General features: G+C 38.9%; 1 protein-coding gene across 1 annotated transcript in view; it reads left to right on the forward strand.

The window, feature by feature from the left end:
- Positions 1–20998, forward strand: part of PSME4 (proteasome activator subunit 4) — a 43819-nt gene that overhangs the window by 19368 nt on the left and 3453 nt on the right. Inside the window, exons 13-44 of the mRNA XM_058802669.1 lie at positions 732–796; positions 897–1047; positions 2159–2257; positions 2609–2678; positions 3094–3161; positions 3644–3859; positions 4994–5151; positions 5763–5858; positions 6440–6495; positions 7017–7073; positions 7262–7317; positions 7399–7497; positions 7584–7646; positions 7801–7896; positions 8250–8381; positions 8914–9123; positions 9251–9387; positions 9617–9670; positions 10198–10327; positions 10935–11016; positions 11313–11466; positions 12018–12087; positions 12515–12640; positions 12978–13130; positions 13567–13671; positions 14135–14226; positions 14607–14738; positions 15342–15550; positions 15676–15761; positions 16494–16622; positions 17204–17359; positions 20285–20447. Of these exons, the coding sequence (XP_058658652.1) occupies positions 732–796; positions 897–1047; positions 2159–2257; positions 2609–2678; positions 3094–3161; positions 3644–3859; positions 4994–5151; positions 5763–5858; positions 6440–6495; positions 7017–7073; positions 7262–7317; positions 7399–7497; positions 7584–7646; positions 7801–7896; positions 8250–8381; positions 8914–9123; positions 9251–9387; positions 9617–9670; positions 10198–10327; positions 10935–11016; positions 11313–11466; positions 12018–12087; positions 12515–12640; positions 12978–13130; positions 13567–13671; positions 14135–14226; positions 14607–14738; positions 15342–15550; positions 15676–15761; positions 16494–16622; positions 17204–17359; positions 20285–20447 (3670 nt within the window). The remainder of the gene's footprint in view (positions 1–731; positions 797–896; positions 1048–2158; positions 2258–2608; positions 2679–3093; positions 3162–3643; positions 3860–4993; positions 5152–5762; positions 5859–6439; positions 6496–7016; positions 7074–7261; positions 7318–7398; positions 7498–7583; positions 7647–7800; positions 7897–8249; positions 8382–8913; positions 9124–9250; positions 9388–9616; positions 9671–10197; positions 10328–10934; positions 11017–11312; positions 11467–12017; positions 12088–12514; positions 12641–12977; positions 13131–13566; positions 13672–14134; positions 14227–14606; positions 14739–15341; positions 15551–15675; positions 15762–16493; positions 16623–17203; positions 17360–20284; positions 20448–20998) is intronic.

Consider the following 20998-nt stretch of genomic DNA (forward strand, 5'->3'; position numbering starts at 1 on the left):
CAGGCAATTTAATGTTTTTATGTCAAAACTAAATTGCTCAGGGCCCTGTGTGGTGTCATTTAACCTGGAGCTTTCCCTGCCTTGAGGAGGATGTTGGACTCTGTAGTTATTTTAAATAGTGCATTAGATGGCTTTTTCCTTCATTTTCACGGCTGTTTTCTTCCTAAAGAAACCCCTGCTCCTCTTTAAAGTCCTGTTTCCCTTCCCTGATTGAGATTCTATTGCTCTGCCTCCAGATACTTGTTAATCTCTTCCAGTCAGGAGATAGTAACAGCATTAGACAGGGAGTTTTATCCCCCTTATCACCACACCTTTTGCTGCTGGGACACTTTGCAGCTCAGAGAGCTGCAGGTTGCCCAATTTAAAAGGTGAATTTCATTGCTCCAGATCTGCAGCACTCAAAAACGAAGAGGAGTTTGTTCAGTGAATATTTCATGTAAATCTCTGCCAGGAGAGCAGGTCTGGCAGCACCCTGGCACTCACTGACCTCCTGCTGCAAAGGAGGATCAGTGGTGAGGCCAAAGGTTGTATCCATGGAGGCAGACCTGATTTCACCAAGAGGTTATTTGGATACACATCCAGGCCAGGAAATGGGGACAGGACAGTGTCAGGAACCTGCAATAACTGTTCCATGGAGCACTTGGACATTGGAATAGTTAATATAGAAAATAAACTTTGTTTTCTTCATCAAAGCCAACCTTACGTGTTTCTTTTGTGCTGGAAAATTGTAGGTGGAGAGAGAGTTGTGCTCTGCATCTGCTGAATTTGAGGATTTTGTGCTGCAGTTTATGGATAGGTGAGTGAGCTAAGGATGGGGGAAAGCTTTGCATGAAGAACTCTATAAAACTTTCCAGTTTCACTTACTAACCCTGCACTTATTTGGTTTATTTGTGTAGGTGTTTTGGACTTATAGAGAGCAGCACATTAGAACAAACCAGAGAGGAGACTGAAACAGAGAAAATGACCCATTTGGAGAGTCTGGTGGAACTGGGTCTCTCTTCTACTTTCAGTACAATCCTTACCCAGTGTTCAAAGGATATCTTTAAGGTATGTAGAACATGGGCTTCATCCCTTTTAGGAAACTTAATTCTGGGTTGACAGCATTCAAATCCTTCCTTCCTTTGTGAATGTGAACTTCCACATTTAACCAAGGAAAGGGCTGAGGGGGCAGCTTGAATTTGTGTCAGTTTGGTTCATGATTTTATCTACATCCCTACAGAGTTCTGCAAACTGATGATAAACACAAAAAGAAATCATTCCAACCATTTATTTTATCCCTACAACAGTTTAGGTTGTAGATTTCTCTGTCTTGATAATGCTGACCCACCCAAGCCCCTGAGTTCCTTTTCTCTCCCCTTCCCTGCCACTTCTTCAGCTGGGCCAAAGAGGCTGTTCAAAGAGCTGTGTGGTTAATGGGATCAGAAAAATTACCTGGATTGAAATAACTCAGAGGAAGAGGGTGGATAATCCAGGTTATTACATGGACAGCTTCTTTCCCATATTTCTTTTAAATAAATATATACTTGGAGATGCCAGGTTTTGTACATTTTGAACATTGGCACTTGGATGTGATTTGTGTTTAGAAACTTTTGGTCAATGCAAGTCTTAAGTTAATTCTTCATTGTCATTAAGTATTTAATTTGTATTTTCCCATTTGTCCATTATTAAAGTATTCGTGGGACCCACATTGTATATAGTTGAGCTTGCCTTGTAAGGTGTTGGATGGAAATAATCTGCTTTAAAACTACTTAAATAGTTGCTATTTAATTCCCTATTTACTTGTTAACTGAGGGATGTCTTGGCTTTCCTTCACTGTGACATGTGCAATAAGTTTTCCTGTCATCAGCCTGTGGCTTATTCCTGGAAAACATTTTCTGTGTAGTTTTCCAGAATTACCCTGAACTTACATTAGTCATCAAGAGTTATCCACCTCCTCTCTTCCCAAAGAGAACATTTCAGGCTTTCCACAGAGCTGCTTTCTCTGGCTCTCTATTCTGATTTTTTTTTTTTTTCTGTGTGGATTGTGGGTTTTTGGTTTAAAAAAACACAGGGTTGTATGGAGATAGTGCCTTCTTTGTTACATCAAACATTTTGGGATACCTAATTTGTTTGGGTTTTTTTTTTAAAGCAACCTCCATCTTTTTGTCCTCGTTTTTAGGTTGCCTTGGAGAAGGTTTTTAACTTTGCTGTTTCAAATATATTTGAGACAAGAGTTGCTGGTCGGATGGTTGCCGATATGTGCCGAGCTGCAGTAAAAGTGAGAGAAAATCCTCTTCACTTCCTCTTTAAAAAAGAAAATAGCTAATGCTGCTGATTTTTCCTGTGTAATATCTGTATTTTTTTCATGTCAATACAGGGGACTCTTAATATTATGTCTTGTAAAATTGGCTTGTTGCATATAGCAGTATTTCAGGAGGTTAATTCGCACAGTATTTGTCTTGCATTTATGTTAAATTTAGGTTTTATTGACTGAGAATCATGCAGTCAGGCTGCCTGTAGGTTGAATTGGAGTTGGGATGCAATCTGGTCTTAGATGTTTATCAGTGTGTGTGCTGAGTTGCCTCAGATATTTTGTTTTAAAATGGATTTTTTGTGATGCTGTTTGCAGTGCCGCCCTGAGGAGTCCTTGAAGCTTTTTGTACCACATTGCTGCAATGTCATAACTCACCTCACAGGCAGTAAGTTTCTAACATTTCCTGTGTTACTGGCTTGCTTTTGGGTTGATTTTTGGTTAAGCATGAAAAGAATGTCTAAAACTTCTGTATGTTTTCCACAAGTTCATTTCAGCAATGGACAAATCCATTGTTCTCTCTAAAAATCCCAAAGTAACAATTGTGTAATTTCAAGGCTAAAATCTGTTTGGCTACAAGACCATGATTCCTTAAAAATGTGGCAGTTTGAAATGTCTCCAGACATTCCTCAATTTCAGGATGGTACATCAGCTTAAGTGACTTCCAGCTGGACATGGGTGCAGTGTGAGTTGGAGGGTTGGGAGTCAGGTTTTGGGATGGAAGCGTCTGGATTCTGATGCAGCTTGCTTGGAAAACCTGGCTGCAGTGTGGTGACAGCAGTGCTTATCCCTTGTTCCTCTAGATGATGATGTGTTACATGATGAAGAACTAGATAAGGAACTGCTCTGGAATCTTCAACTTTTATCAGAGGTATTCCCAAAAATGTTCCTCCCATGCTTGTGTGTCACTGCATCCTGCTTAATCCTGCCCCTAAAAGGAGAAAAATACAAACTTCTGTTAAAACAATGTAAATATTGTGTGAATGGCACTGGAGAGCTTCTGGTTTTTACCTGACTTTGAATGCAACATGAGTAGCTGTTGTTTGAAGCAAATAAACACAGTGTTGTATGTGGGATGAAATTAAAGCAATTATTGAGGGGGAGTGAAAGAACAGGGATCAATGCAGGGAGAAACATAAGAAGCTTTTTGGTAAATAGAAATACTTTAAAGTTAATTTAAGAAAACACAGAAGTATTGCTAGAAAATTCAGCATGGGGTCGAGCAGATGGTGTCACTGAAACTTTTCAGCTGCTGTGGAAGCATCAGTTCAGTGGGAGCTGGAGAATGGAGCCTGGCCCAGCTGGGCTGAGCAGGATGACCCTGATGTTTGCAATGTCTCTCTGTGCCCCCAGATCACTCGAGTGGATGGCAAGAAGCTGCTACTGTACAGGGAGCAGTTTGGGAAGATACTGCAGCGCACCCTACACTTAACCTGTAAGCAGGGTTACATTCTGTCTTGTAACCTACTGCACCATCTTCTTCGTTCTGCTACACTTATCTACCCCACAGAGTACTGCAGTGTGCCAGGTGGCTTTGACAAGCCTCTTTCTGAATACTTTCCTATCAAGGCAAGGATTTTCATTTATTTAGGATTAGAGGATTTGACTTTTTGTTGGTTTGTTTTATTTTAAAAGCGGTCGTACGCTCTATGGTTTTATTTGGAGATTTCTGGATGATGGTAGCAGCAATGGGAAGTGATGCTTTGGGCTTTGAAATAGAGAGCAAATGACAATTGATTTAAAGTATATTGGTAGCAAAAATGAATACTGACTGTTGTTTGAGTAGTTTTATAGTTTTGAGTAGTTTATATGACTTACTGGTGGTTTGTGATGTGTGTTTCTTACCATGATTGCATGATTACTGTAAGTTAATACACAGCAAGGAGATGTGGTGTTTTACAGGTCAGCAGAATGACAAATAATGATTCTACCATGAGCTTGAGATAAAATGAAAGCAAAGGTGTCAATATTAAAAGTTACTGAAACTGTCAGAAGTCATGTGCTGCTCTGCTGTTAAGACTTTGAGGTCAATTCATCAATATTCCAGTTTAAAGGCAGCAATTTTCAACTGACTTGTTTCAATATACAGCTGCATTTTGCTGAAAAGTGTTTTTACATAATTCCCAATTGCAGATAATCTCTTGTTACTGAAAGTTAGTCCAGTTTTGTAACTGATGGGGACATCCATTTGGGCCAGTTAATCATTTAAAAACAAGCAAAAATGTCCTAAATGCCAAGCCCCAAAAACCCCAACAAAACAAACAAATCAACAAACCCCCAAAAAAACTGACAATCACACCATCGTTTTAAATTCTTCCTCTGAAACTGAAAAAGTTCACAATGACTTTGTTGTTCTCTATGGGAGTATGAAAAGTCTAAGTTGTACTTAAGAATGTGTCTGAATTTATATCCAGTCAAAGGAATAATTAAGTTATATTTCATTTAGACCAGTGCAGTCCTTTTCCTTTCAGTGCTTTCAGAGATGTGTTATTTTCTAGCTATGTGTAGACATACATAGGACTGGGATTTCTGTTTGATTTTATGGTAATGGTGTTTTTCCTAGACTTGTCAGAATAACTACCTAACTTTATAGCAGCAGTCAGTTCCCATGTGCTTGGGGTTTTTTAATAATATTAAATGCTGTTTTTTTAAAAACACAATTCAAATAGCTTGATTAATAAGAAGAATCTTTATTTGCTGCAGGACTGGGGTAAGCCAGGTGACCTGCGGAACTTGGACATCCAGTGGCACGTTCCTTCATCTGAGGAAATAAACTTTGCTTTTTATTTGCTGGATACATTCCTGCAGCCTGAGCTCGCCAGGCTGGAGCTCTATGCACTTGGAGAGCTGGAAATGTCCAGGTAGGATGGAGAAAGGTGCATGTATCCATTCCTGGTAGTTCCTGCCACTCACACAGGCAGTACAAAAAACTGAGAGGGAAATACTATAATGTTGCACTTTGATGTTATTTTAAGATTTCCAAAGCTCCTACTTCAGCTGAGATAGCATCAAAATTTCCTTAAAATAACACAGGAAAGAAGCTGTTCACATTTTGCATTTTAATTTATCTTCAGACTGTAAAATATTCACTCCTAAAGTATACCCTCATCCTCCCCCTGGACTGAAGGAATTGTCTTGGCCTTGGGGTAAGGAACTATTTCATAGGTTTTAGCTGAGATTTAAATAAAATTCTTCAAAGCAGTTTTCACACTAGTTTATCTTACCTGCACAGTTTTGAAATATAAAATCTCCCATATTTTCCAGAAAATGAAGTTAAATATTGGGGTTTGTAAATAAATTAGGTTGTCTCCAAAAAGCCCAGTTTGATTTCTGTAGTGATTCCTCCAGTGTTTAGAACTGATGCAACTAAAGAAAAACCTTCCATAAAACTTCACCAAAAACATATGGTTTGTCATTTGTGTATTTTCAAGCAATGAACAGATAAGTAACCAGGTTTTCCTTTTTGTTTAAGAGATGATGTGCAGCAGTGTCTTGCCATTGTGCACAACTGCCTGATTGGCTCTGGGAACATTCTGCCTCCTCTCACAGGAGAAAAGGTGGCTCATCTGTAAGTAACATTTATTTTGTATCCCAAACAATTTCAGTGATTGTTCCTTCATGCTGGGTTTTAGTGCTTTCTTACTGCTGTTGTCACACAACTGCTGCTAGAAGCTTGCTTTTGGGGAACACTCATAGTAAATACCAAGATCCAGAAAATTCAGTTGTCAGGAAAGGACTCCAACTCTCCTGTCCTTCCCAACAACAGGGAGCCATATGTGTTTCAGTGAGTGTGTTCGCAGGTTTGGCAGAGACCAAATTCCTGCCTGATTAATAGAACTGATGAGGTTCTGTTAACTGGAAAATCAAAATTCTGGGTTCAAGGTGTCTTTATGGTGTCCCTGCCTCTGACAAAGTCTGACCCAAAGGGTCAGACCATTAAATGGTTAGTTTAATTAAATTAACCCATTAAATTAACCATGAAATGGTTAATTTATAAACGTGAGAACTAAGACACACTGTTACTAAATCCAGAAGTCAGTGTGCTGCAGCCATGAAATTTAACTTGTTAAAATAAATTAAATGCCAGTGAAATGCACATACCTCATTATTTGTGTTATGTGTAGTAATAATTAATTCATTTTCATGCAGGGTCCCAAGTCTGGTGTCTTTAGAAGAGACAAAGCTGTACACTGGTGTTGAATATGGTGAGTAGATCCCTGTCTGTTCAGGTAGGCGGTAAGTGTTGCTTTGTTTGGTTTGGTTTTTGGGGTGTTTTTGTTTGTTATTTGGGGTTTTTTTTTTTTTTGTAAAAACAGTGGGTTCTTTTGGAGACCATAATTTTGATTCTTCTCTTCCTAGAAATGGTTTTTATGACCACCACCAGAGTTCTGTGTACACACAGTTTCATTTTCAGCAGTGATACATGAGATACAGATCTGGCTGGGGACGGGAGCTCTGCATTTTCCTCAATTCCTATAGGCTGAATGAACTGCCTGAACTCTAGAAATAAAACTGACTATCAAGGCAGATAAAGAAGGTTGTGTACCCATAAAACCCAAGCAGCTGAGGTGATAAACTGATGAGAGCCATGCCCTTAGATGTAACAATTGGTTATTTTTATAATAGTTCATACTGCTAGTTCTGAATAGTCTGCTCTGGCTTTCCACAATAAATTTGATTTTTATACTATTGTATGATTAATAGAAAATATTTTGTTTTCTTTTAGATTTATCCAGGGAGAATTACAGAGAAGCAATTGCAAGGGTTACAAGGAAATTGCTGCGTAAGTTTGACCACTCCTGTAACTAAAACCAGCTCTGTCATACTTCAGTATGATTTTATCGATGAGGAAATCGTATTTGTTTACTTTGCCTGTAATTCTGAAAGTTAAGCTTTGCAGAAACAAAATCATTGCTAATTTTTAAAGCTCTTTTCCTGTCTGATTATAAATTTCATTTCTCCCAATTGTAGGTTACATTCTTGATAATTCAGAAGATGATACCAAGTCGTTGTTTCTAATAATAAAGGTATGCTTTACATTTGTAAAAATAAAGCCAGATGACTTGTTTTGCCAAACAATCACTCTTATCCTCTCTTTCTTTCCACAGATTATCAGTGATGTTTTGCAGTTCCAAGGGTCTCACAAGCATGAGTTTGATTCACGATGGAAAAGCTTCAATCTAGTGAAAAAATCAATGGAGAACAGGGTCAGTGACTTGGCTTTGTGAAGCTTTGGTTGCTGGTTTGCAGATCTGATACTGAAATCTCACCCAAAGGATGTCTTTTCTTACAGCTTCAAGGAAAGAAACAGCACATCAGAGCCTTGCTGATCGACAGGGTTATGCTGCAGCATGAGGTAATTCTTCCCCTTCAGTCCCCACTAATTTGCTTGAAAAGCTGCTTTGCATACTTAGCTAAATGTCATCATCACAATATTCCTGTACTGGTGTTTTTATATGTGTGAAATGTAAAAACAATCTGTCCTTTCTTTGTGCTTCCCATGGATTCAGCTGAGAACTCTGACGATGGAAGGCTGTGAATACAAAACTTCCCACCAGGAGATGATCAGGGACCTTCTGTGTTTGTCCACTAGTTCTTATGGACAGGTGAGGAGCAGCCCCTTTTAAACTGAGTAAACTGAGCCCCTTTTAAATTTATGGAGTATTTTGTTGGTCTCTTCAAGTGATTCTACGTCCTAAATCTGTTGTTCTGGCTGTTTGCTTTTCAAATGTGCTTAAAAACACCTCGTTTCTGGCAACATAGAGAATCTTCTGTAACTTTGTAGCTGTTCTCATGTAAATGCCAGAAACAAGAAGTAGGATTTAATAACCAGGGTGGGGTGTTTACAACCTTTCACAAATAATTTTGTTCTGTGCACAAATACATGATAAAAAATATATGCATAAATAACTGAAATGGATGAGGATGTTACTTTTATCTAGTAATTTTTTTGTTTCAGGTCAGAAGTAAAGCTCAGCAAGCATTCTTCACAGCTCTGGGAACCTACAATTTCTGTTGCAGAGATATCATTCCCTTAGTTCTGGAATTCCTGCGTCCTGATCGGCAAGATGTCACTCAGAAGCAATTTAAAGTACTGCCTCATTAACTTGGTTTTGGGCTGTCTTTTGAAAGTGTTTGGATGAGAATTTTTAATGGGGAAAGTGGGATTCGCTTGTTTATCAGCATGACTGGTATTTTCATGGCTAATAGGCATGACTGGTGGAAGGAATTATTTGCATTAGATCTATTTTCAAGAGAAATACTGTGTTTAAATATGTTCCCTGTGTGCTCAGGTATTACCAAAATGTGACTTAGCACCTATTTTTAAGTTATGGAATGGAAATTGAGAAGCTGTAGTCAAGGTGAAGCAGTTGTGAATCATCTTCTCTAACATAATTGAGAAATCAGGCAGCCAATCTGTGGATAAATTAATTGGCAGGGCTTCCAATCTCATTAAATGAAGAGGACTCTGTCAAATTACTGAAGATTTTGCACTGTGAGGCTGAATGTTTATGGACATTTTCATGATTTGGTAGCTGAGTTTTTATTCTGTGTGGGTGCATGTGTCAATCTCACAGATGAGCTGAGTTTAACCTTCCCAAACCCCTTTTCCCATCCCACAGGGTGCCTTATATTGTCTGCTTGGGAACCACAGCGGGGTCTGCTTGGCCAATCTGCATGACTGGGACTGTATAGCACAGACATGGCCAGCAATTGTCTCTTCTGGGCTTAGCAAAGCCATGTCCTTGGAAAAACCATCCATTGTCAGACTCTTTGATGACCTGGCAGAGAAAATCCATCGGCAGTATGAAACCATTGGGCTGGATTTTGCAGTGAGTGATCAATTCCTTGGTGTTCAGGCTTGTCTCTATGGACAAGGAAATTCTCTGCTGATTCCAAAGCAGAGACATTAAAAGCTTGTAAGTTCAAGTCCCATATCTTTGCACTGTCCATCAACAGGTTCCAGAGAAGTGCATGGAGGTGGCTGTTCTGCTGCAGAAGTCAGGAGAGCCAAATTCAGAGTTCCCAGCTCTGGGATCAGAGGAAATTCAGTTGGGAATTCAGCGACAGAAGGAGAAGAGCGCTGAAGCTCTGAGGTGAGTTCAGCTTCCTTGAACTGCACATTAAATGTCATCATCCAAAGTGGCTAAACTGAAAAACGCAGCCAAACAATCATTGGACATTCTGGATCTTCTCTCTACACTTCTATTTCCTCTTTGCCTCTTCCTTTTTACCTTCACACACCTTTTGTTGAGGAACTTCTCCTCTATGTTTCAATGGATCTCTCAGTACCATATGGTTGGTAACTCACTCTCTTTCTCTCAGGAACTATGAAAATTTGGTCAACATGCTGCTGGACTGTGTGGAACAGAGAAATCTGTAAGTCCCCCCTTTTTGTGCATGAAAGTGGTTTTTCAGGGTGGATTGGAGCTGGTTGCATGGATCAATATCCAGGAGGACAGTTACCATGGTCTTGGACTTATTTGCACTGGGAGTTTGATTTGTTAATATAAGGCATCATCACATCTTGGAGTTCAGCTTTTTCCTTAATTAGTCTGGCCTGTGACTGAGGACTTAAAAAATTTAATAATTTTTTAATTTAAAAAAGCTCTGGTTCTGTCTGTAACACTGACATCAGAATAGATTCTAAATGTTTCCATAGTATTTGTGTTAAAAAACTTGTAAAATAATATCCCTATAGGTATTTTACATCATGTCTTATATTTTCCACCTGTATGCTCCCAGAACACTGGAGGTTTCCCAAAATGAGTTAAGCTCATTGATTAGAACAGTGCCATTAATTTATGTATTTCCATAATCTTAACACATGTAATAATTTCTGAGTAAAACCAGTGCATAAACTTTGGTATTTACACTCTGTTTTGAATATTTGGGGTTTTTTTCAGGCCCTGGAAGTTTGAACACATAAGCATTGGTTTCCTGTCCCTGCTGCTGAGGGATGACAGGATCCTGCCCCCCCGTGCCATCAAATTCTTCGTGCAGTGTCTCAACCACGACGCGATTGTGGTTCGCAAGGTGAGCCCAGGGAAGGATTTCCTCTGGGTCTGCAGCTCTTTGGGCTTTACATCAAATGCTGATGGGGTTTTGCTGGGATAAAACACAAAAACTGAGGTGGAACTCCCTCCTCCCCCTTCCAGCCATGCACGTGTACAAAATTTCTAGTCCAAGAAATGGCAATCTTGGCAGTGCTGTAGCATGACATGTGTAAATCTGTAAACTGTGAAGATGTGGGATGGGCTGAGTCCTTATTTATTTCAGAGTTCTTTTGCAGAATTTCTTTTGCAGATGGCTGCTTTTCCCACCTGCAGTTTGTTATTTGAAGGGAGTCATTAATGTGTTTCATTTGTTCTGTTGCTGCCTCAGTGAGGCTCAAAACAAACCTTCTTTTCCCCAAAAAATTATTAAAACAATATTAAATTCAAATTATTAAACCAAAATTATTAGTGAGAATTTTCTGGCCTGTAAAGTAATTAATATCCTTTATCCCCTGAAATAACCAGGATTCTTTCCTTACTGGTTCACTGCACAATTCAATGTTTTTTTAGGGATGATGAGCCTCATCCTTCTGAGGGAAATGTATGGGATGAATGCCCAATAATGTCCATTTTTTACTTTTCTTTAGGTGGCCATTTCAGCTGTGGCTGGGATTCTTAAGCAGCTTAAGAGACCACACAAGAAAGTGCCCATCTGCCCCTACGAAATAAGTATGTTTTATTTAATATAAGACATATCTTACGTTTATCCCAAAATGTTTTTCAAAGCTTTTCTAGTTAAATTAAACATAAAATCAGGACCTTTTCTTTTCTCTCTGGTTGTTAATGTTCTAAGCCAATAGTTAAATATGATACAGAAGTAGTATAATTGGTAATTTTTCAGTTTGGGTTTTTTTTTTGCTTTTGGGGTTATTTCCTCTCCAAAAACCCTGTGATTTGTGAGAACAATTTCTATGTCTACTTTTTAATTTTTATGCATATTAATTTTGATTTTCCTCTTGGATCAGGTGGGACCCTGAAGCCTTCCAGCATCCAAGCTGGTGACAGAGCTGACAACCAGTGGCTGCACTACGACAGCCAGAGCCTACCAAAGAGCAAGGAAGCCTGGGAATCCTGCTGTTTTGTGGAGAAAACACACTGGGGATATTACACCTGGCCCCAGTGAGTGGCATTAGCATTGAGGTGGAGCTGGGAGAGTCAGCAGGGAAAATTCTGTGGGAAATAAAATCCTGGTTTATTATGATTTTTAATTTTTCTTATAGATATGTATTTAACTTAATTTAACCCCAAAAAAATGCAGTTTATTTTTTTCCTTTGTGCTCCTTGCTTGTTGTACCATTTCTGGCTGGGTTTTGTGTTGGTTGGTCTGGGGATTTTTGTTTATTATTTCTTTTCTACCCATTTCTCTCTATATGAGCTATAGGCACAAATTCCACATGGCTGTTAAACTGCTGCTGTTGAAATGAGATATTGGGAATTAGAAATATGTAGAGTATTCTATCCCTAATAATTCTGAGTTGCTTGTATAGCAAAACCTTTAATAACAAACTTCATTCTGTTGTAAGTTTTCTTCTTTAAATTTCAATCGTTTGGAGTTGTGGATAAGTTCTATTTAATACTGAGGACATAGAAAGCAACATCATGTGCTAGTGTTTTTTTTTTTTTTTTTAATTTCAGCTTTTTATTAATTATCTTTTGTTTTTAATATTCAGAACTATGACAGTTTATGCTCCAGCTGAGCAGCAGCCAAAGCTTGGGCGAACGAGAGATGAGCTGACAGAGGTAAAAGTTGCGAATTTGTGGGTTTTTTTAAATATTAATATTACTCCTCCTTTCTTCTCTTAAGATTAATGTGGAGACCCCCACAAGATGCTTTTAATTGTATTTTTCTAATTCTTATTGTATCAGCATACCGGAAGGAGTTGTTGTTTTAATGTATTGCAGTTTTTCTCTCAGAGATCATGAAATAATTGTATTAATGAGCACTTTCAAATCATGATCAGACTTGAGAACAAAGTCATTAATGACAATGAAAGGACTAATTTTTAGGGGTTGTGGTAATTCCCTATAAAATGAAAGGGGAAGTGGATAAGCAAGACATTTCTTTCCTTGAGAATGCAAACGAAACATGGCACTTGTAAAGACTGGGGTATCACTGTGACAAGCAAACACCTCAAAGCTAATCCTTTTTTTTTTTTTCCCATTACAGGAAGAACAAATTATATATGATCACTTTTCTGATCCCAAGTTTGTTGAGCAGTTAATAAAATTTTTGTCTTTAGAAGACAGAAAGGGAAAGGACAAATTTAATCCTCGCAGATTTTGCCTCTTCAAGGTAAGGAGAGTTCAATCACTAAATTACTCTCATTTTGTAGACAATTCCCAGAGCATGGAAAAGCCAAAGACTTCTGGGCTCATACTGTTGCAAAACATTGATTTTTAAAGCTGCTCTGGGTAATTCTATTAATCCTCTCTTCTGATTAACTACTTAGGGAAACATATTTAGAGTATTGTAATGGTCTGAAGGACACTGGTGTATAATGCTCTTAAAAAAAGCAAAGTAATTTCACTTTCTCCACTTTCAAACTCAAATGTTTGACAATTCTGTGATGTTCTTGGGAAGACAGTGTTTTAGATAGTTCCTAAAGACCCTTTCCCCTCTTGTTTTCCAGGGCCTTTTCAGAAACTTTGATGATGCCTTTTTGCCAGTTCTTCAGCCCCACTTGGAGCAACTGGTCGCAGACTCCCACGAAAGCACCCAGAGATGTCTGGCTGAAATCATAGCTGGCCTCATTAGAGGTTCTAAACACTGGACCTTTGAGAAGGTGCTGGAGCAGTATTTTTGAGTCATTCTTGGAAGTTAAATAGTAGTTTTGAATAATTAGCTCAATTAGAAGTTGAGGTCTTGATTCACAATCTCGGAGCACAATTCATTGCTTGGTTTGGTGCCTGTTCTTGCCAGGTGTTGGGAAAATGCTCCAGTATTAAAACTAGGAGTAGTTTGGTGTTAAGGAGATGGCAAAGCTGATGTGGTTTGTAATTCCAAGTAGGAATAAGTGATTATGTACTCCTTGGACTGCTAAATATTTATTTAATTCAGGCCTAGCTGTCTGTGTCAAAAAATAATCCTGGGAGAATCAGTACAAAAATAAAGACATTTTAATATCTGGACTGGGTAAAATCTTATAAAAGTAAAATAGGAAAAATAGTAAAAAATAGTACAAATAGTAAAATCTTTTCTCTTGTGTGTTTGCTGGGCAGGTGGAAAAACTTTGGAACCTTCTGTGTCCATTGCTTCGAACAGCTTTATCCAACATCACAGTGGAAACATACAATGACTGGGGCACCTGCATTGCCACCTCCTGTGTAAGTATCCCATTTTTTGTCTTCTAAAGCTGGATCCACTGTGGATTAACATTCCTGCAGTGAGCTGGGAGCTGTGGTGCTGGGCAGCAGGGTCAGTGATAGGTCACAAATATCTTGGGCCAGTAATTCTTTCACATCACTCAGCAGAACTCAGTGTAGCTTGTCAACCCGAACCCTAATCAGCAAAATTCAGGCATGATATCTCAAAAATGAAGCTAAAATTGCTTCTATTCTGATTGTATTTACCAATTAATTAAAACTGTGTATAGTTTTATTGGGTTTTTCTTCTGTTGAGGTTCATTGTGAAAACATCCTGAATATTGCCCTTATTTAATAAATAAATCCAGGGGATGCAAAAAAAAATCTCTGTCAACACTTTCCTTGTTTATACCTTATTTTATACATTATTTACATTTTCAACCCCCCTCATTTACTTACATCTCTGTTACCTGCTCTTTTCCAGGAGAGCAGAGATCCTAGGAAACTGCACTGGTTGTTTGAATTGCTGTTGGAATCTCCACTGAGTGGTGAAGGAGGATCATTTGTAGATGCCTGGTAAAATGAATTTGTACTGTTTTATTGTGGCTCAATAGAGTAGGAAATGCAGCCTAGATAAGCTGGATTGAGAGGATGCTGTGCCAGCTGCCCTGTAGGGGAGGGGAACAAAGGCAATGCTCTCCAATCAGCTTTCCCCACACAATGGCAGATTCTTCATGATAATATTTTTAATATAACTCAATTAAGAGAATGGGAAGGTTTGAGGCTGGCAGAGCAGAAGTTCTGTTGTTTCAGAGGGCAATTTTTACCCGTCTTTGCTCATTGAAGGACACTCTGGTGCACTGACAGACTTGTGCACATTCCCAAACAAAGCCTGGAGGGGACTGGGGAAGGAGGAATGTTCTGTGTGATTAAAAATGAGCTGCTCTCATTCCCAGCCGCCTTTATGTGCTGCAAGGGGGCCTTGCCCAGCAGGAGTGGAGAGTGCCAGAGCTGCTGCACAGGCTGCTCAAGTACCTGGAGCCCAAACTCACCCAGGTCTACAAGAACGTCCGAGAGAGAATAGGAAGGTCAGTGTTGTCTGCTGCAGTTCTTGTTGGGTTTTAAATCTTCATTTTATTTGGGTACTCAGGTAGTTAAATAATTAACCTGAAAAGCATTAATGCTACTGTAACAAAAATCAGATATATTATTAAGAGACTTGCTTCAGAAATTCCAGATGACTTCTCTATATTTGTCTTTCCATAGAATGTTCATCTTTTCATTTGTCTATTCATAGAATGTTTTGGATTGGAAGGGACCTTAAAGCTCCTCCAGTCCCATCCCTTGCCATGGACAGGGACATTTTCCACTATCCCAGGTTGCTCCAAGCCCCATCCATCCTGGCCTTGGACACTTCCAGGGATCCAGGGGCAGCCACAGCTTCTCTGGGCAAGCTGTGCCACAGCCTCACTAATTTCTTGTCTATGTTTATGTTTGGCATCTCTAAAGCTCTTAGAAGAGACATTTGGTTGTAAATAACTTTGAATTGAAGATGAGAGGAAATTTTCTCTAAGTATTAACCTCAAAGGTCACCCAATTGATCTTGGATCATTTGGAGTTCACAGGTCACTGTTCTCTGGACAAGAGTCGTGCTCACTGTGTGTTCCTGCTGGCTTTGTTTGTTTTTTTAGTGTGTTGACCTACATATTCATGATAGATGTTTCCTTGCCAAACACTGCTGCAACTAAATCTCCTCGTGTCCATGAATTTACTACCCGGATACTTGAAAACCTCAGACCCCTCATGGAAGCAGATGAAGAAATCCAGAATCATGTTATGGAAGAGAATGGAGTCGGCGAACAAGACGAGCGAACTCAGGGCATTAAACTCTTGAAAACCAGTGAGTTAAGGAGCTCAAGGAATGGGGGATGTTTTAGCACATGGTGATTGAGGTCTGCAGATTGTGTAGCAGAATTGTTCATATTTCTCTTCTTGATCAGTGATAATTTCTCTTTATTCAAACAGTTCTGAAGTGGTTGATGGCGAGTGCAGGACGTTCTTTCTCTACGGCCGTCACAGAGCAACTCCAGCTGCTACCTTTGTTTTTCAAGGTACATCCTTTAGTTTCTCCTTTATTGGTTATGTTTGATTAAAGAAGGATTGTATAAATAAAATGAAGTTATTTTATTTCTAATATATTTATAATATTCCAAGGCCAAGTTACATGTGGCATTGAACAACCAACTCTAGTGGAAGGTACCTCTGCACATGGCAGGGGAGGGAAACTGGATCACCCTTCCAACCCAAACCATCCCATGATTCTCTAAGGGACCTTGAGCTATTTTCTTTTGTTTCCTGACTACACAATTCTTTCTAAGCAGCTCCTCTTGTTCCTCTGATTCTTGTATTCTTTGAATCTGTGTCATCCAGTCTTACCTCTCTGAAATAATCCATGCTTGTGTGCCCAAAGTGCACAAACATCAATAAATTACCTCACAGTAATGTATGTGACCATAAAATAAAGGTCTATTGAAGTGAAAGTGACCTTTGTAAAGCTTTCTCTCAGTTTTGGACCTGGATCTAAAATATGAACTTAATTGGGTTTGATACCAAGAGAATAGCAGTGGGGAACCAGCATCTAACCAGGATATCTTGATCATTTACTGAGAATATTTATTGTAATATTGATTGTTTTTCCCAGCTAACCTAATCCTTCAGCATTATATTGAATGTATTTTTCCTAGACAACTCTCCTTTCATGAGATAACCCTTGTTTTGAGAATTTTGCTGTCTCCAGTGCCTATTTACTAACAGGGCTTTATTCCCTCCCTGCTCTGATTTAGATTGCACCTGTGGAGAACGACAACAGCTATGATGAGCTCAAAAGAGATGCTAAGATGTGTTTGTCCTTGATGTCTCAGGGTTTGCTGTATCCTCAGCAAGTGCCTTTGGTACTTCAGGTGCTAAAACAAGTGAGTGTGGTCTAAACACCTTAAAGCTTCTTCTCATCTTGTGCATCCTCTGCTTTTTATTTAAGAGTATACAATACTCTTAAATCAAATACTGATTTAAGCAAGTCAAATACTGATTTAGATCTGAAAGATTTTATTTAAAGAGTTTTAAAACACTTAGTAAGTGTGTCTTGTTTAACATTTAAGTCACTTACTTTTGATAACAAATAGAACAGAATTTTGATATATTAACATTTGATTCAGTAGTGGATCACTTTAAATCTCCTCATGAGCATAACAATTTAAAATCCAGTTTCCGAATGAGTCTTCAGCTAAAGAACTGTCCTTGAATCTGATTTTTTTAGGGTTTTACAATATATTTCTGTTTAACAATCTGCTTTGGAAGTGAAGCCTGTGAAAATTATTCCCTAAATAATAACTGCCTACTTTAGAGATAAAAGGTCAATGAAACAAAATTACCTGAATAAGGAAATTCTTTGCAACTTCTCCCAGAAGCTTTTTTCTTAAATATTGTTCACTTTCCATCAGAGGCCTGCTTTCTTTGACATTTTTGCCTTCTCACCCTGATTTATTCACTGCAGACAGCAGAAAGCAATTCTTGGCATGCCAGATACACCATCCTAACCTACCTCCAGACCATGGTGTTCTACAATCTCTTCATCTTCCTCAACAACAGCGAGGCAGTCAATGACATCAGGTGGCTGGTGATAAAACTCCTGGAAGATGAACAGCTCGAGGCAAGTGATCCCTTCTGTGCACTGCTTTCACACCACTGTTTCTTGCCTTTGTCAAAGTTTTATGGAAAAGCTGACATGTGAATTAATTCAGGAGGTGTTTCTAGCTCAGCATTCTTCCTGCTTTGAAAATTAGCTTTATGGGATTTGTTTCTTTCATATTCTTTCCAGGGAAACAGTTGATAATAAAATATTCCATTATGATTTTTAAAAGTTCCACTGCTTCCACTTTTCCACAGAATGGTGCATTGCTTGGAGCTTGGTTTCAGTGCATGAAATAGGGATATTATTAATTCCACTATAAATGTGTGTTGGTAGAAAATTCCACATCCAAGGTGAAATCCCTTCCTGTGTGAAAAGTGTGTAAAACCACTATTTATCACTCTGTAGGTCTGCCTCACATATAATCATACCATATTAATGACAAAAATACTCTTTAGATTTCCATCAAGAACTACCTGGAGCTGAGGAGCTTGCATTAAATCATGTGAATTTAAGTCATGTTTAAGCAAAGTGAAGAATCTTTAGTGTTAACCTCCTGCCTGGCCTATCTCCCCTGCACCATCATTTTCCCTGGTGTTTCTGCAGTTGCTAAATATCAATGAAATCCTACTTTTGGATGCTTTATTCCTTCTAGAAGAAAGATTCTGCATCACCTTGTAATCCTACAGAAGTTGTTTGTCAGAACACTTACCTCATAATCTCACACCATTTTGAAAAATACCTTTTATTCACTTGAATGCAATTTACCGAGTTACTTTAAATGTACCAAATTATCTCTCTGCACAGCAGAGGTGCAAATCCAAAAGCCTACCTGTGTTCATAACCACTCTGGATCATGCTGTTGCCATGGAAGCTTTCACTTTTCTCTGAAAAGTAATCTTGTTCTTTCTTGGTAATAACTGACAAGATACAGTATCCTGCTGAGTAATTCCTGTGTAGTTTTTGGATGCTGGATTTTTAAGATGAGAATCGTTAGCTTTGACTAGGATGTGATGTATTTGCAATGTAGAATTGAGCTTTTGGTTCTTGGATTTTAAGATACTTTTTTTGCATATTTTGATAGCAAGGGCCAGAGCTGATGATGATTGTTTTAATATGCACAGCACTCAATGTCTTGATAAGCGTTTTTCATATTGCACTGCAGTGTTACAGGAATGAGAGTATTTTTTCTCTGTATTTTCTCTCTCCTTGCAACTTCTACAGTTGGTTTGGCTCATGCTGAGTGGTTTTGTTGTGATATGGCTGCACTTTTATAGACAGTGATCAGTCCTTTCTGACCAAAAAAACCCCACAGGTGATGGAGAGATTCCGCTTGTTTTTATTTTTTGTATTTCATCATGAGTGTGATCATTTATAAATTACTTAGTGCCAGAGGTGGTGAGTGATCAGCCTTTGCTTCCAGGTGCTCCTCACAGCAAAGTGTTCCTTCTGGCTGGGTGATTAATTTAGAAGTAAAAGTGGTTGTAGTACAGGGAGTAGGGATGTAAATGAGCCCAGCTCTCCTGAGAGCTCGCTCACTTCCCAGCCGAGCTGCTTTGTGTCTGGCTCTTGTATTAGCACATCTTGTCTCATTTAATAGCTCAGCTCTTCAGGGACTCACAATCTGCTGATAAACAGCACTGCCAGCCTCTCACCTCATCCTTCCTCCTTCACTGGCAGCAAAGTAGATCACGTTAGAATAGTGCCTGGTAGAAATTTAAATGGAATGGGTCAGAATCTCAAGAGCTGGTTTGAACTTCCTCTGTTTAATTATGGCAGCTCGTGCAGCTGTACTTATGGCTTTGTGAGGCTCAGAACATCATGTTCAAGGATGTAATTTATTATTATAATCTGCTCATTGGATTCAGAGCAGGTGTTTGTGCTCCACAGAGACAAGTGATCTGTTTGCAGTTACCTGTGACAGAATGTACCTATCAAAAAATCTGGTGGCAGCATCTCAACCAGTTGATTTGGTTTGCAGGTTTGTAAATGTTGGGAGGCTTTTGTCAGAATGTAATTATGGAAAGTGGGAGTGAGTTTTGGAGGGACTCCCAATTTAAATACAATTTTACACATCTATAACTTCCTGGCTTTGGGAGATTTGAGGAGATGAGAGAAATTAGTAATACTGATGGGTTAGTCACTTGTTTTTAAAAGCAAGGATGAGTTGTCTCTACTTGGAATTCACTAACAAGGTGCTGTGGTTTGTTTAAAAAGAATAGAAAAGGAGATCTGTGTTTTGAATGGCTTGGCAATTAGATGAAAGCTAAGTTTAATCTTGTTTTTTGGTGCTTCTGTGTTACCCTTAAGAATGTTTTTCCAGCCTGGGTTTCTGGTTATTCATGTGGTGCAGAGGTCTGGTACTTGAGACAAGGAAGTCTCATGCTGGAGCATTACAGAACTGAGTTGTTGATAGTAAAGTTTGTTTTGTTGCTTATTAATCCAGCATCTCTTGTGTCTTTCAAAGAATACTTGTGCTATGGATAGAACAGATTCAGCAGAGTCTCTGGAACATTCCTCCTGCCTTTTCTTGGAAAAGCTCTTCTGCTTTTGTGAAGAACTAAATGCTTTTGAATAAAGCCCACTTTAAAACTGATTGTCATGCAGAGCCTGTTAGGAATTTTGTGAAGCAGGTTGATTATTTGGTCTTGGTCAATGTTTGTTTATAAACTTTCTAAAGCTCTTCTGTTGACAATGGAGTTAAATTACATTATTTCCTTGAGTAGCAGCTCACTTTATAGCAGATTCTGTGACAGTAGTTCTGTATTACAGCCAAGCATGTTGATTAATTTTAAAGAGCCACCTAATAAACTACTAATAGCAGGATAATACTTTAAAGACTTTTGCTGAGCAAGATTTGCTCACTTGGGTTAGTGGGGTGTGCTTGAAAGGGCAGTAATGGCACAAATAAATAAACATGAATGAATGAGTTGTGTTGTGTCCCAGGTGAGGGAGATGGCAGCCACCACGCTCAGCGGGCTCCTGCAGTGCAACTTCCTCACCATGGACGCGCCCATGCAGACTCACTTCGAGCAGCTCTGCAAGATGAGGCTCCCCAAGAAAAGGAAGAGGGACCTGGCCTCAGTGGGGGACACAATTCCTTCAGGGGGTAAGAAAGCAGCTCAGGAGGAAAATCAGTGGTTTGGGTAGCATAGACTGCCACAGAATTTGATTTGCAATGTTAATGGTAAGAATACACAGCAAAGGCAAATATTTTCATTATGTATTCCTATGTTAAATTAATTTCTTACTCTTTTAGAATTAACATTAAAGAAGTTTTTCCAGTTTCCAGTTCATAGATGATGAGAGATAGCAAGTTCCTCAATAAATAAAGTCACAACATAGTTTCACTTCTTGCCCACCTTACCGTCTATTTGTTAGCAGTGGGGTTTTTTATTCTAAAAAAACAAAGCAACAAACTCAAAGCAACCAACCAAAAAATAAACCGGAACAAAAACCCCCTTGGTTAACCCTGATTTGGAACTTTGGCTTCTGCCTGGGCATTAAATGCATCTGAGTCACAGTCATTTGACCCAGAAGTTTGCTTTCCATATTGTCCAGTAGTTCTGGGATTTGGGAAAACACTCTGAATGCAGAAAGAGGGAATGTGGAGATGTCACTCATGAGTTACTCATTAGTTTCTTTGAGAGAGGGAAGCTC

The sequence above is a fragment of the Ammospiza caudacuta genome, chromosome 3 (assembly GCF_027887145.1).
Source record: "Ammospiza caudacuta isolate bAmmCau1 chromosome 3, bAmmCau1.pri, whole genome shotgun sequence".
NCBI classification, from domain to species: Eukaryota; Metazoa; Chordata; class Aves; order Passeriformes; family Passerellidae; genus Ammospiza; species Ammospiza caudacuta.